Source organism: Triturus cristatus, chromosome 10 (assembly GCF_964204655.1).
Source record: "Triturus cristatus chromosome 10, aTriCri1.1, whole genome shotgun sequence".
NCBI classification, from domain to species: domain Eukaryota; kingdom Metazoa; phylum Chordata; class Amphibia; order Caudata; family Salamandridae; genus Triturus; species Triturus cristatus.
Genome location: NC_140593.1, coordinates 1102686729 through 1102702093, shown reverse-complemented (window position 1 = coordinate 1102702093; position 15365 = coordinate 1102686729). Strand labels below are relative to the sequence as shown.

Sequence of the window (15365 nt, the reverse complement as noted above, 5' to 3'; positions counted from 1 at the left end):
TTGAAGTTATCAGAAGTATCACTATGGGGCTGATTCTGATCCGGGTCGGAAAGCTCTCCGACCGAGCTGGATCCGGAGTATTTTCCGACCGAGCCAGAGTCCTGCAGTCCGACCGAGCGAGTATGATGCGGCCGAATGCTGCCAGACTCGGTTCGGTGGGACTCCCATAGAAGTCAATGGGAGCCGGTCGTACGACGCGTACATGGGCTCCCATTGACTGAATGGGTACGTCTCGCACAAGGGCACCCTCTACAGTGGGTATGCGTCGGTGCTATCCGCACCGTACATGCCTGTGTGACGAATACAGGCCCCAGCTAGGCCCGCAGGACACAAGGGTTCGCTCTCCTGTAATGGAATCTATAAGGAAGTTGGCACGGAAACTGCAAAGTACAAAAACAGCATTTATTAACCCTTAAGGGTGGTCCTACAATCCACACAACACTCTTCAGTATTGCATAGAGTAGCACAAAGAACATTCGTACATGGTCCCCTTTTATACACAGTAGAGGGGCTCATAAGTGGGTGGATACAACATGAAGACGAAGAACATTACCATTTATGGTCATTTTCGATACTGAATCAATATGTGGGCGGAGCTAACGCACTCCTTGAGCCCGCGAAAACATGGTCAAGCAAGGCTAACTGATAACAGATGTGGTCAAGTCTGGGCATGCGCCAGATGGACAAAGGAGCTATTTATAGACTGTTACTGGGCAGATTACGAGAGCAACTAACACAGAGGTTGGACTCTTCTCGTGGGGAACACGTGGAGGCATGACAATACAAAATGGAGTCCAAGCTTCGGTCAACATAACAGAGAAAACACAATCTATAACAGGGGAATTAATGTCTTTAGTAAATGCTTAATCACATCATTGTCTCAATTTACAACAGACGACCCTTTCAGCATTTACTGAAGACATCCGGCTTGTTAGGATAATCGTCATATATGTCAATTGTCATCATTCCTTCAACTTCTTTAGCTAAACGTTTTTGGTGAGCAACATCAGCAATAGCTTTCTTATCAGGGATACAGAATGATACACATAATGAGCAGAGTAAGGGACCACATTGAATACAAATACAGCATGAGAACAGAACCGCTACAATAATACAGAGAACAGTTAGAACCTTCCATCCCCAGGCAGTAATTAACGCCCAAAACCATCCAGAAAAAGACCAAGTGCCGTTATCTGTATGGATCTCAGCTGCAATTTTATGCAGTTTATTGATGGCATTATAAACTGATGGCATATGATCAGGGATAAACACACAACAGCTACTTCCAATAATTTTACATGCTCCTCCTCTGTCAGCTAGCATAACGTCTAATACCATACGATTCTGCAATGCAACAATTCTAGTGATCTGTAATTCCTCCGTAAGATTCCCAAGAGCAGCAGCAGTCTGATTTGTCACAGCTTCTACCACTCTTGTTAATCTTCGGATCTTCCTACTGTTCAGGGCAGCTCCAACAAAGAAAAACAGTCCTAGGTTAAAATCAATATATTGTTGCAGACTGGTGTCAGTCTGATCTACATCATCAATTGATAAGGTACGTTTATACCTATTTACAGTCACGTTATTCAATAATTTCAAATCCTTATGATAAGATGCAGGAGCTAAGAATACAGGAGGTAATAGAAATGATACATAGCATACCCCAGACCACCCAGCCGGCAGACGGTAATAACCTTTATTTCCACACACAAAGTACGTATTATGGGAGGCTAAAAAGGTACTATTGTTCAACCCATCAATATTCAAAACAGTAATGCAATCACTGACACCAACAGGGATAAAACCCACACTCTGGACACACAGGTCCGCTTGAGCTTGTGCTACTTGAATCACAAATTTATCTTTTCCCACAGTGTCTCTTGTGTTCGTAAAGATGTAGGGAATGGATTCATTGTCTGGTCGGTACTCTTCCCACTCCCAAATTGTCCCATTCGCTTGTGGATACCCATTCTTGTCTTGATGGCATTCTTTATTGAGTCTAAAAAGCAATCGTCCCACTGTCGGTTTCCGAGTGGCAAAAAGCAAAGTATACCATGCTCTACAAGAGCCATTATGAGAGAAAGGAAGGGGTATAAATGGCGTTCCTCCTTTCTTCTGATGAGCTGGCATCATCCCACATATCCAACAGTTCGTAGCGTTCGTAGCAACGTGGGTATGATGCAGCATCTGGATGAAAGTGTTATTCAAGTAAGATTGTCGATGCTTCAACTCTTGATACGGTAATGTATAAAAATAGTGCTCCTCAGGCACCGGAGTTGTCAACACAAGAATCTTCCGAGCGGGAGTTACATCCTCCACGAACCATGTGGTTATCCCAACAATGGCTACTGTCAACATGAACCCTAATGCACAAAGGATTTTCTTTTTCTCCATATCAAGGTAAAAATAAAACCCAATATCTTCCTGAAACTAAAAGTCTGTCAGAACTCTTCCCCTTGGGCAGCGGTTGATTTCTTCACCAGCGGGCCAAGACGGGTGTCGCTACACTAATGCAGGGCTGATCCCCCCCCCTTGCCTCATCGGCTCTCCGTTTCACTAACCCAAGGGCCGTTCTGACACTTCCGTGGTCGAAGATGATATCGCCTTCCTCCAGAAGTCGCGTGGTCCGGAAAGAGCTCCTCAGTGGCGTTTGGCTCCGCAGCACGGCCTGTCTCTGCAGCCAAAATTTCTCGTTGATCGGTCAGCACGGCGGGTTCCACCAATCCGGGCGGCACCTTCCTACAATGCTGGGAGTGGATCCAATTCTTTCTGTTGGAGACTCGCACAGCCGTCCTCGTTGCGAGGAGGACCTGCTCAGGGCCCACCCATCTCGGCTCCAAGCTGTTCGTTCTGTCGAAGACTTTCACCATGACATGGTCACCAGGCCGGAGACCATGTCCTTCGCCGGTAGACCGATCAGGGAGCGCCTCTCGGACCTGTTGATGGATAGAAACCAAGTTATCCGTTAACTGTGCCAAATAATCGCTCATCATTACACAAGGTACATCATACACAGCCTTAGGTCTTGGTGGACCCCAAATATTCATTGGGCGTCCAAAGACGATCTCATATGGCGTAAGGCCAGTTCGAGAGTGCGGTACTGATCTAATTGACAATAACGCCAGTGGCAGAGCGTCTGGCCAAGTCAAAGACGTCGAAGCTTGAATTTTGGCGATCTTAAGCTTCAGTGTACCATTATACTTCTCAACTAGACCTGCAGACTGAGGGTGAAACACGGCGTGGAACTTCTGAGTGATGCCTAGACCCTTCAAGACATACTTTATAACATCCGCTACAAAGTGAGGGCCATTATCACTCCACAGAAGTCTACAAACGCCATATCGGGGGAAAAACTCCTTTAGCAGCAGCTTCGCAGTAGTCATTGCAGTATTGTCTTTCGTAGGGTACGCTTCAACCCATTTGCTGAAAGCGCAGACCACTACTAGAACATACTTCAAATTATTACAGCGCTCAAGCTGGATGTAATCCATCTGCAGAACCTCAAAGGGTGCAGTGGGTGTCACAAATCCTCCTGCTGGAGTTCGAGTACCTTTTCCTGGGTTATACCTCAGGCAGATCATACAGGTCTGCACCACCCTCTTTGCTGTGCTAGCAATCTCTGGATGCTCCCAGACTTGGGTAAGCAATTTCACAATTGCGGAAGCTCCAACATGTGCTAGCCCATGTGCCATCTGAACCATAGGTTGTACAAAGGCCGTGGGTAATTTCCATCTATCCATCTGCTTATTTCTCCAGCAACCCTCGTCATCCAGTTCTCCCTCGCTAGCCCATTGTTCCCGCTCTTTGTCAGAAGCGGTCCTTTGCATTTCTCGCACTTCCTCCTTCGCATCATGCCATCTCTCCACCTGTGACTTCACTACATACATGGCAGTAGTACCGGGCTGCATCGCAGTCTCCCGTGCTACTCGATCCGCTAACGCATTCCCTTCTCCAACTTTATCAACCACTTTCCTATGGGCGCTACACTTAACAATGGCAATTTTCTTCGGGTATGTCAATGCAGTTAAAAGATTATGAACTAACTCTCCATGCATTATCTGTACTCCATATGACGTTAAAAACCCTCTCTCCTTCCAGAGTAGGCCGAAGTCATGCGCTACTCCGAAGGCATAGCGGCTATCTGTATAAACATTCACACATAATCCTGTACTGAGCTCACATGCTCGTGTTAATGCTATCAGTTCCGCTGCTTGAGCTGATTTCTGTGGTATGCGTGCTGTCTCCACTATCGTTTGTAATGTGGTAATTGCGTATGCTGCTGAAGTCGTACCATCTGGTAGCTTCAGACAGGATCCATCCACCCACAGTTCTCCATCTACATCTGGAAAGGGCGTATCCTGGAGATCAATACGACCCTTTGTTTGTTCCTCAGTCACGAGAATACAATCATGCGCTTTCCGCGCCTCAGGCTGGGTTTCGGGGTATGGCAGCAATGTTGCCGGGTTTAGCGTTACGCACCTTTTCAACGTAATATGAGGAGCCAAAAGCGTCAACTCATATCCCGTTAAACGGGCACTGGTCAAATGCTGCGTCTTTGTTTGATTAAGCAGGGCATCGACAGCATGGGGGACTAATACCAACAGCTTATGAGATAACACAATTCCCTCGCTTTGGCGTATTGACACAGCTGTCGCCGCAACCAAGCGAAAACACCCTGGTAATGCTCGGGCGACAGGATCAAGTACAGCCGAAAAATATGCACATGGGCGCTGCTTATCGCCGTGCATCTGCACTAAAACTGACAATGCACATCCATCTTTCTCATGCACATACAACGAAAAGGGTTTTGCATAATCAGGGGTTCCTAACACTGGTGCTGAACAAAGGGCCTGTCGTAGTTGCTGAAAAGCAGTATCACACTCATCTGACCAAGGGATTGGGATAGGCGTGTCCTTTGTCAAAAGGGCTAACAATGGCTTAGCTATGTGCGAAAACCCCAATATCCACTGTCTACAAAAAGAAACAAGGCCCAAAAATGCACGCACATCCTTCTGTGTGGATGGTCTCGGTGTATCCAAAATTACTTGGATACGATCCGGTGTGAGTGCACGTCCCTCCTTAGACAAAAGGTGACCCAGATAAGTCACCTTTGGTCTACAGAATTGCAATTTCTTCCTAGATACCTTATGATTGCGGGACGCTAGAAAGGAAAGTAAGGATAACGTACTTTTTTCACATAACTCCAGGGTGTCAGCCGCCAGTAAGATGTCATCTACATATTGAATGAGGGCGACCCCCTCGAGCAGAACAAAGGAATCCAATTGTCGTTTCAAAGCCTGACTGTAAATGCTAGGGCTTTCTGTATAGCCCTGGGGAATCCTACAGAAACGATAAGATCTATTATTCAATGTAAACCCAAAAAGATATCGGCTATCAGGGTGAATGGGAATGGAAAAGAAGGCATTCTTCAAATCAATCACTGAAAACATGGTCGCCGTAGGCGGGACCAAGGTAAGCAACGTCGTGATATCGGAAACCACTGGGTATTGAGGTATCACGATCTTGTTCACTTCTCTCAAATCAATTATAAACCGATAAACTCTGGCATCCGTATCCTTTTTCAGTATGGGAAGAATCGGACTGTTACAAATGTTGTAGGGGACTTCCTCGACTACCCCAACCGTTATCAAATCCTGCACTATCTGTATGAGAGCCTCCTCACCCTCCTGGGAAATACGGTACTGTGGGAGGCGTGGTAACACCGCCCCCTCCCGGACGCTAATGTGGACCGGCGGAATCACCATTTGTCCCACATCAGTATCCGAAGTTGCCCACAAAGCATGAGGGAGGGTAGCTAACAGCGCATCCTCTGACATCGTACACATCCGTTCAGATCGGGGGTAATTGTCATTCAATATTACTCGCACACCAGCAGGGGAGCAGCGGATAGTAGCCCTAAAGTGCTTTAACATATCAAGACCCATAATATTGTCCGGTGTGTACGGGGCAAGCAGAAACGGACAGGGTGCAGAAAAAGAATCAACCTTAAACATGAGGGGCTGTGAAAGAGGGCTTCGGGAGAGTGTACCATCGAACCCTACCGATGTGACCATTAAGCCGGATGGGGGAGCCCCCGGAACCAATTGCTTAGATAGCGCACTACGTGTCGCTCCAGTATCCACTAGGAACTGATCAGTAGAGCCCAAAACCTCAGCCGATACATAAGGGCCCTTCTGATCGACCGGTACCTCAACTGATTCTAACCCCCATCCAACGCAATCCTATGCATGCTGAGAGTCATGGTACCCCGACCGGTCAATCCCTGACGCTTGACACTGATGCTGGCGATCGAAAACATTTGATCTATCTCGGTGCTGCCCAGCAGACTCAAAACGAGCCTGTTCGTTAGAATTCCCTCGAAAGTTCGAGAAACCCCCTCTACCTCGCGGGCCACCGTGGGTATGCCCCTGGCGCGATGCATGCAACACCGGGCAGTCCCTAGCCCAATGACCCGATTGCTTACAATACACACATTGATTCCTATTCAAATCAGACCGGCCCGAGGGAGGACCATAAGATCCTCCCCTACCTCTATTACTACCCCGTCGAGGCGGGCCATAGACTTGTGCCAACATCACCTTTGTTTTCAAATCTTTCGATTTCTTTTCCTCCTGGCCCTTTGCTTCTTGCTCCTGACGCTCATAATACTGGGCGATAGTCAGGAGGGCCGTCGGTGTAGCGGAGGACCAAGAACTTTCACTCGCTTTTAGACGGGCCGCAACTGCCGGCAGCAGATTAGCTACATATTTATCCGCAAAAAGGTGGCGCCCCGTATCGTCGGTAAGCGACTGTCCACTAAAATCATGAAACGTCTCCTCAAAGCGCGTAAAGAAGTCCGCAACTGACTCGTCAACTTTCTGTTTACATGCAGCTAACATATTCCAGTCAATCTTTTTAGGGGGGATAATTGTCTTCAACTTAGCCACAATAGCAGCAGGGAGATCTAAAATATTCTGGGGCGGTTTCTGCGCAGGCTTCCTCTCCCTATCCTCATCCTCCAGGTCAGACCATCGAGCCTTAAAAGTGGCAACATCATCTACCTTCCGCACAGATCGCCACATGTCTGGTGGTAGAATAAGCCCAAAGAACAAATCTATGTCTGCTAAAGTCATGACGCAAGAATTCAAGACCCCTCGACTTCTTCATAGAAGGCCGCTGGATTCTTGCGGGGGTCAGGCAGCGCATTCTTCAATGCCATAACATCAGCTCTATGCCACGGAGTGTAAACCCAATTATACACGAAATATCCCTTAGCATCGGCGGAGGTAATGTCCGAGCTAGTCCCCGCTCCTTTAGGAGGAACATACAAAGGCGCCGCCTCTCGCATTGGTTTAACATGCACTATGTCATCCTTATCTGACTGGGAGGTGGATGAGTGGCCCTCTGCTGTGCACGAATCCGACTGCTGCTCCTTCCCTGCTCGCTGGCGCGCTTTCTCTTTATAGACCAGCACCTCGTCCCGCAAGGCGAACAGCCGCCGAGCCTTAGAAAAAGAGAAAACACCATTACGCAATGCTTTAGCATCCGATGACACTTCGTCGGGCTCAAAAACACCAGAACGTTTCCGGAAAGCATCAATCACTTCATCCGCGAAATGACCCAGAAAATACACTTTATCTCTCTCCTGCCATGCCTCCCAAGTATGAAATAATTCCTCTATGGATATCTTGCCGTTAAGTGCACGGAAGGAAATTTGCCGAAGCTCAGCCATTTGGTCGGCTGATAACATAGACCGCGTATCTACCTTACCCGGACCCGGGCCAGAATCTTGCAGCCTCGGAGCAGATGCGCCGACATAAGGGGGCGGAGGGCGATCTAGTAAAGAAAAATCATCATCAAGATTATTAAGGACAGGATAAAGTGGCTGCCGAACAACGTATTGACCCGAAACTTGTAGCCTACGCTCCTTCTCTTGCCTGTCCGTCTGCTCTCTGTCCTCCCGACGCTTCGCTTCCTGTGCTCGCACATGATCATTCTTCCGTTGTTCTTTATCAAACAGCGCTTTCTCACGCTTCTCTCGCTCACGCACCTCCTTCACCCACAACCGCACACACTCAAACATATCCTGACGAGCACGCCGCTTACACATACACTGTTCCACATACTCAATCTTACGTATATCAAACGATCCATACAAAGGCCATCGCAACTCAGGATCCTTCTTTGTATATTTCCTCCATACTGTGATGTACATTATGGAGGAAAGACCATGCTTCACATACATATCCCTATTAGGAGTCCCCTCTGGGGGAGCTGGAGCAGATTCCTCGAGGTTCAACCGGTTTCCGAAACAGCAGCACCACTTACGGAGTGCGCTGAAAGCAGGCATGCTCAGAAATAATGCAAAATATGCAATATTATAGAAAAATGGCACTTAATCGTTGCGCCGTTCAAAGTTACACAGCTCTGGAGAAATCTCTCCACATTACCTGCCTATATGTGTTGCAACGCATATATATTCACAAAGACAAATCCAAAATATGACTAGTCATCACAAATCAAACTCAAATAGCCAGATCAGGCTTCAAAAACTCGGAGCAAGTACCGTACACCGGTTCTTACCAATCAAGAGTCCAGATTCCAACTGCCAAGCTCCACAATCGCCCAAACGGCTTTCACGGCAAGACCGACAGAAGAGGTCTCAGTCGAGGACCGGCGCCACCCAGACGGTCAGCTCGGAAGGGAAGGAAGAAAAACCTTGGGATGCCAGGGCTAAGACGCCGCTGGCAGTGATCACGTCCCCGGCCCAATTCCTCACCTTCGTCGCGACCAATCCTTCGAGCATCCGAGTCGCCGATGAGCCCCACGTGACGGGCGCCAATTGACGAATACAGGCCCCAGCTAGGCCCGCAGGACACAAGGGTTCGCTCTCCTGTAATGGAATCTATAAGGAAGTTGGCACGGAAACTGCAAAGTACAAAAACAGCATTTATTAACCCTTAAGGGTGGTCCTACAATCCACACAACACTCTTCAGTATTGCATAGAGTAGCACAAAGAACATTCGTACATGGTCCCCTTTTATACACAGTAGAGGGGCTCATAAGTGGGTGGATACAACATGAAGACGAAGAACATTACCATTTATGGTCATTTTCGATACTGAATCAATATGTGGGCGGAGCTAACGCACTCCTTGAGCCCGCGAAAACATGGTCAAGCAAGGCTAACTGATAACAGATGTGGTCAAGTCTGGGCATGCGCCAGATGGACAAAGGAGCTATTTATAGACTGTTACTGGGCAGATTACGAGAGCAACTAACACAGAGGTTGGACTCTTCTCGTGGGGAACACGTGGAGGCATGACAATACAAAATGGAGTCCAAGCTTCGGTCAACATAACAGAGAAAACACAATCTATAACAGGGGAATTAATGTCTTTAGTAAATGCTTAATCACATCATTGTCTCAATTTACAACATGTGTTGGGGGGACCCTTGGGTCTCCCACTGTGTCCGAGTCGTAGGGCAGCGGGTGACAAGTGGTCCGACGTGGACCCCCAAAGACAACTTCCCGGAAGTTTGGCGAGCCGGGCACTCCGGCTCGCACCGGCAGTCCGACGCGTGCATCATACTGGCTCGGTCGTAAATTGCATCCATTGCACGCCACGGTTAGCTTACGGCCGAGACATACAGAGCAGTCCGGACCTGGAAACGACTTGGTCGATGAATTTCATGTATCTCGCATCGTACTTGCTCGCTCGTACAGCTGTACGAGTCGGGCGGAAAACATGCGTACGGCTCGTAGTTTTTCTGGCCGGTTCGCGTTCGGTGCCCTTCCGACCCGGATCGAAATCGGCCCCTTATTCGTAGCACTAAGGCAGTGGTTCTCAGAATCTTCATTTCTTTGCACCCTCCTGGATGCATTACTGTGATCCAGGGACCCACAGTGGATCATTATGGGAATCTGGAGACCCCAATGAGTCATTACTGAAAGCCTGGGACCCTGGCTTAAGAAATTTTAATGATTGGAACCCCAAAACAATACACAAAAATACAGAAACAAGCATTCTTATAACAAGTGCAGCAATGTTTACATATTTTATTGAATACACAAACAAAAGCATTAATCTGTTAGCATAATTTCATGTTCTAAGCAGTCGTGGACCGCCTAAGTAGGCGCCCCCCATGTGACCCTGTACTACTGCTTAAGAACCACTGCACTAAGGTATAGCTGCTACCTTGCATGGATGACAAAGGTGTGTAGAGTTTTGTGGCACTTATGAAAAACTCATGTTGGTTCTGGTGTGTCAATGTCAAGAGTTGAACGTGGCACGTTTATAATCGGAGATAATTGTTTACATGTTCGTGTGTGGAGAGATGGGAAGTTTCATTTAAGTTTGTTGCCAGAGTTGTATTATGAGCCTGGAATGTTTCTCAAGACAGCTATAGGCCGTAAAACATCAAACCGAGGCCAGCTTCCCTTCCTTAAGAAGACGCACAGGAGGTTTTAATTTTGATCTATTTTTGCAGGCGGCCGGTAGTAGTAATGTGCACATGCTGTAGAAACGCAGCCTCTATCATTCAGACAATGACGCGGCAGCTCTCGCGCTCCCGGACGCGGGCCGCCAGACTGTACCATTACAGCGCAGGCGGTGTGAGTGGAGGGATTTTTTGCAGACCTCCGAGAATCGGACGCCCTCTCCCTGCCCTCCTCGGAGCAGCAGGAGTGTAAAAACAGTGCATTTGGTCGAGGCTGTTCCTGTTACTATCACCGTAGCTCTGATTTAGCCAATCTCTTAGCTGTGACGTGTGGAAGGCTGGATTCACGGCTGGCTCATAATATTTAACACACCCACCGAAGGCAGGAGCCGCAGCACTACGAGCCCGAGCAGTCCTCGGCATTCAGCGCAGCCGAGAGGGGACCTCTGCACCTGCCAAAGACTTCTCTCTCTCGCCTTTTCCTGCCTTTGGACACCTAGCTCTCTGGGGCCATCATTGCGACCAGGGAACGGTGGGAGCCTCGAGAGACACGCCGCTTCTTCTGCCTGTTGTTTGTGCCAAGCGCGCGAGGGGGAATGTGCAGCGCTGCCGCGCGCCAGCCCGCCACCGCAGCCGGGAGGAGAGAGCCGCGCGCCCACCGGAGTCAACACCGCGCCCGCTGAGCACCGGGCGCGATGGATGCCCAGCCGGGGTGGGAGGCAGAACACAAGCCGGCCTTTTTCTCTCAATGTTTGTGAGGGACTCGCAGAAAAAGGGGCGAGCCGGCTGCTACACCCAGGAGTGATTCTCGAGACATGTGGAACATCTGTCAGCCGGAGACGAAAATACTGGATTTTTTTTTATTTATCTCCTGACTCCTTAGGTGAAGCGGTTTTCCCTTTCTCCCTGCCGGCCTTTCAAATTCCTGAATAGAAACAAATGGATGTATCCCTCCATGAATAAGAGCGCCCTGCTTCGTAATTCAATATCTTGCACGTGTGTTCGTTAATTACATATTTTCATTTTTTGATGCCAATTTTGTAGCTCTGCTGGTGCCAATTATTTGAGAACCGAACCATATGAGTAGTCACCGTCTTCAGATTATTTATTTCCTGAAATATATGAAGAGAACTTTATTGACTTAAATGATTTATATATATGTTTTTTCTCCACACAAAGTAAGGCTTTTTCTGTGAAAGAGCTTATATTAAGTATATATTTAAAGATAAAAGTCTTAATTTATTTGCAATCCTGGAAATGAAAATGATTTTGGTGCGTAAGTTCAGGGTGCTGATCCTGATGGTATTTTTGATAGCTTGCACGATGCATATTATGATCGACCTACTACCAAAGCTGGAGAAGCGCGCGGTGGGCACGGACGCCACCACCGGCTGCTCGTGCGCCCACAAGCCCAGCGAGGAGGCGCAGGGCTGGGGCAAGCAGAGGACTAAGAACGGGGCTGAGTCGGGCTGGCCCAACAAGCACACGCTGCGGATCCTGCAGGACTTCAGCAGCGACCCCAGCTCCAACCTGTCCTCGCACTCGCTGGAGAAGCTGATGGGCGCCCTGGAGAAGGGGGAGGCGTTCAAGAGGCCGGAGCCCTACGGCCTGAGCAGGGACCTGAACCAAAAAGAGCTCATTCAGGACAGAAGTGTCAGCAAGGGGCACGCTGACCACTCGAGGCTGGCGGCGCTCTTCGGGCACCCCCTCTATAAGGTCAACGTCCCGGACCTGACGGAAGACGACGTCTTGTTCAACGTCAACAGCGACATTAGGTTCAACCCCAAGGCAGCTGGGAACCAAGAGTGGTGAGTAGGAGTGGGGGTTGAGGGATGTGACGGTGCATCGGGTCATATTGGCGGGGAGCGAAGCGTGTGTGTGTGTGTGTGGGGGGGGGGGGGGGGGTCCTTTATTGCTCGTTAATCCAAAGTTTTAGAGGTTCGGGTAGACTGCTAGCTGGGCCGGGAGATAGCCCGATAATCGAACGGATAGATAGGAAGACGGACCTACAGATAGATAGAGAGATGCTATATAAATAGATATACATAGACAGATATAGATAGGTAGAAAGACAGGCTGATACTGAGATGGCTAGATAGAGACAGACAGGTAGGCAGACAGACAGCAGTACATAGGAAAACAGATAGACAGACAGATAGACAGACATACATACATACAGGCAGGCAAGTAGATAGATAGATAGATAGATAGATAGATAGATAGATAGATAGATAGATAGATAGATAGATAGATAGATAGATAGATAGATAGATAGATAGATGGATGGATGGATGGATGGATGGATGGATGGATGGATGGATGGATGGATGGATGGATGGATGGATGGATGGATGGATGGATGGAGGCAGACAGCAATACATAGAAAAACAGTTAGATAGATGGATAGACAGACAGACAGGCAGATGGGTAGGTAAGTAGGGAGACAGGTAGACTCAAAGACTGATACATTGGAAAGGTGGCATGTTCAGCTAGTCAGTCACATAAATGGATACGTTTACTCTCTTTACATTTCCTTTCAATGGCCTCTGGGCAGTGAACACCTCAATCCTGGAGGCATGGATGGGAGGCCGGTAGAAGCAGCCCACAGATAACCGTGTGTTCCTCCTCCTCCGGTTTGCCCCCCACAGATACAGCATGTCCGCTCCCACCTTCTCCACCTGCACAGGTGTAAGGTTGTGCAGTACCACCTATCAATGTTTAGACATCCTATCCTATGTCACCTGCTGCACATACTGCAGTGTCCTGCTGACAGGGAGCACACACCGAGCTGATAGGTCATTAAGCCGCAGCATGCTTTGACATGTCTCGGTAATAGAAGGAAGAAAGGGTGTGAGTTGGAGGGAGGTTGCCATTCGCCGGGGTGATGGCTACGAAGGAGCCGGAGGCAGCGCGCACACTCGCCCCATTGACTGTCTGAGCAGATGGTCCTTTCCCAGCCCGAGCTTAAGGACTCTTGAGCAGGCGGCAAGAACTGCCCGTGGAGGGATCGTGGCCTCCACCTGTCTCGGTGCTCCCTGTCTCGAGCCCCCGAGGTCAATACAGACACTTCCGCGGCTGCAGCAGGAGGCCGAGGCACGGGCACTCCTCGAGGCATCCCCGCGAAGGAAGCGAAGGGCACCGTTTAACCTAGACATGTCCTAAATGCTTTCTAAAGTCAATAGCCGAGAGCACTGGGCCCTCCCAGTCAACAGACGGAGCCATTAAAAGCTGGCACGCGGCACCAGGAGCGGGCACGAGCCTCGCACAGGCCAGGCTTGTGTTTGTGCCGCGAGTGTACTCAGCGCCCTTCTAAATCGCTGACCTTATGTTTCATTTGCGTCTCAGTCCCTTAAATCTCGCCTCCGCTTTTCAAGGCCACGTGCTGCATGCATTAAAAAGTTGTTCCCATGGCAAACAAAACATTTGTAAAATCAGAGAGATCCGGAGGGGATGAAAGAAGTGTCTCTGGTATGACGGACCCCTCTTGCAATCCAGGGGAGACGGAGGATATCGCCTGTCAGAATTTACCTCACCGTAACCCCACAAACGCATCTGTCAGCTTGAGAGGAGTCCCCACAGTGAAGAGCGACTTATTTAATTATATGTTCATTGATGAATAGTGTGAACCATGGCAAGGCCTGCTCAACATTTCATCCTTCTGATATCGATAAACTGAGGACTTTTAAATTGTCTAACAGTTAATACATGTCAATGGTGTGCCTGCAGTATTAACTGCTGCAATAATTAGCAGGCCCCGGGAGGCATCGAACTGCTGTATAGAAGTGCAGGAGCCAACTCAGAAGGCCTAACACAATACAACTATTATCTACCGGCAAGAGGATTTCGAATGCCACATGCATCGTTTCATACGGAGACACGTGTGTATGGTTCCGTAATGCGATATTCACATGTGCAGCTTCTCAGAAAAAATATATGCAAGCCACACATGTCGTCATGGAGTAAACTAAACCTTGGGGTTAAATCGCCGATTTTGAAATTCAGAAACAGGTGTTATTAATCTCGGCATCATTACTTGATCACACATTGTGTGATTATGGGCGACTCCCTTCATGCCTCGAATGGGAAATGTATGTGACTGCATAGATCTGTAAAATGTCATATTAAATCAACTGCACGCCGTGCTGTCTAGCACCCTACCAGCTGTTTCTCCACGCCACTCTCCCATCACACTCTGGATTCAACAATCCAGCCACAACCTAATCCCTACAAACACACGAGATACACGAATCCTGTCTGACACTTTCCTGCTCGTGTGCAGCAAAAAGTACTCCTCTATAAAGCGCCCCGCCCCACCGCTCCCACGAACACAAAATATAAATCAGTTTCTGATATTCCAGAAAGGCTTTTATGCACATCTCCCAGCAGTAAAGTATTTGATGTCCTAACAAGTAGCCCGCGGATCTGTCATCATTACTGTCGGTAATTTAGCTGCCTGCCGCACATGACTGCACCGGTTATTAAGGCCAGGCTTATAATCACATTTATCATTTAACAAAATCAATAATAGACTTTGTTGTAAGAGTGGGTTCGACAAAGAGGAATATTTTGCAGACAAGGGGTTTAGTCCTATTCAATCTATATATTCATTCGAAAAAGGACATTTTCAGTTGTGGGTAATCGCTGACAGAACTAATGTGTAGTGTTACACCAGCTTCTCAGACCCACTGCTGAACACCGAGCTCTTCTTTAAAGGTGTAGGCAAAGAATGCTAGACACAGACTGCCATTCACCTAAACACAGGAGGACGCATGACTCCATGCTAATCAACTGTTCTATATCATGTCTATATCATGTTTCAGTGCCCTATAGGGCCCAAGGCTGAGGACTGTGCCATGGGGGCACTGAGGGGGAGGTGCCAAAAATCTCAGCTTTTCTTAGAGGGGTGTTTTTTGTGTTTATAAAA

The 15365-nt window shown here is 48.3% G+C and overlaps 1 protein-coding gene across 1 annotated transcript in view; it reads left to right on the top strand.

Moving 5' to 3' along the window:
- Positions 1-10602: 10602 nt before the first annotated feature.
- The window catches only part of FAM20C (FAM20C golgi associated secretory pathway kinase), a 305193-nt gene continuing 300430 nt past the window's right edge, over positions 10603-15365 (top strand). Inside the window, exon 1 of the mRNA XM_085629328.1 lies at positions 10603-12249. Within this exon, the coding sequence (XP_085485454.1) occupies positions 11699-12249 (551 nt within the window). The 5' untranslated portion in view covers positions 10603-11698. The remainder of the gene's footprint in view (positions 12250-15365) is intronic.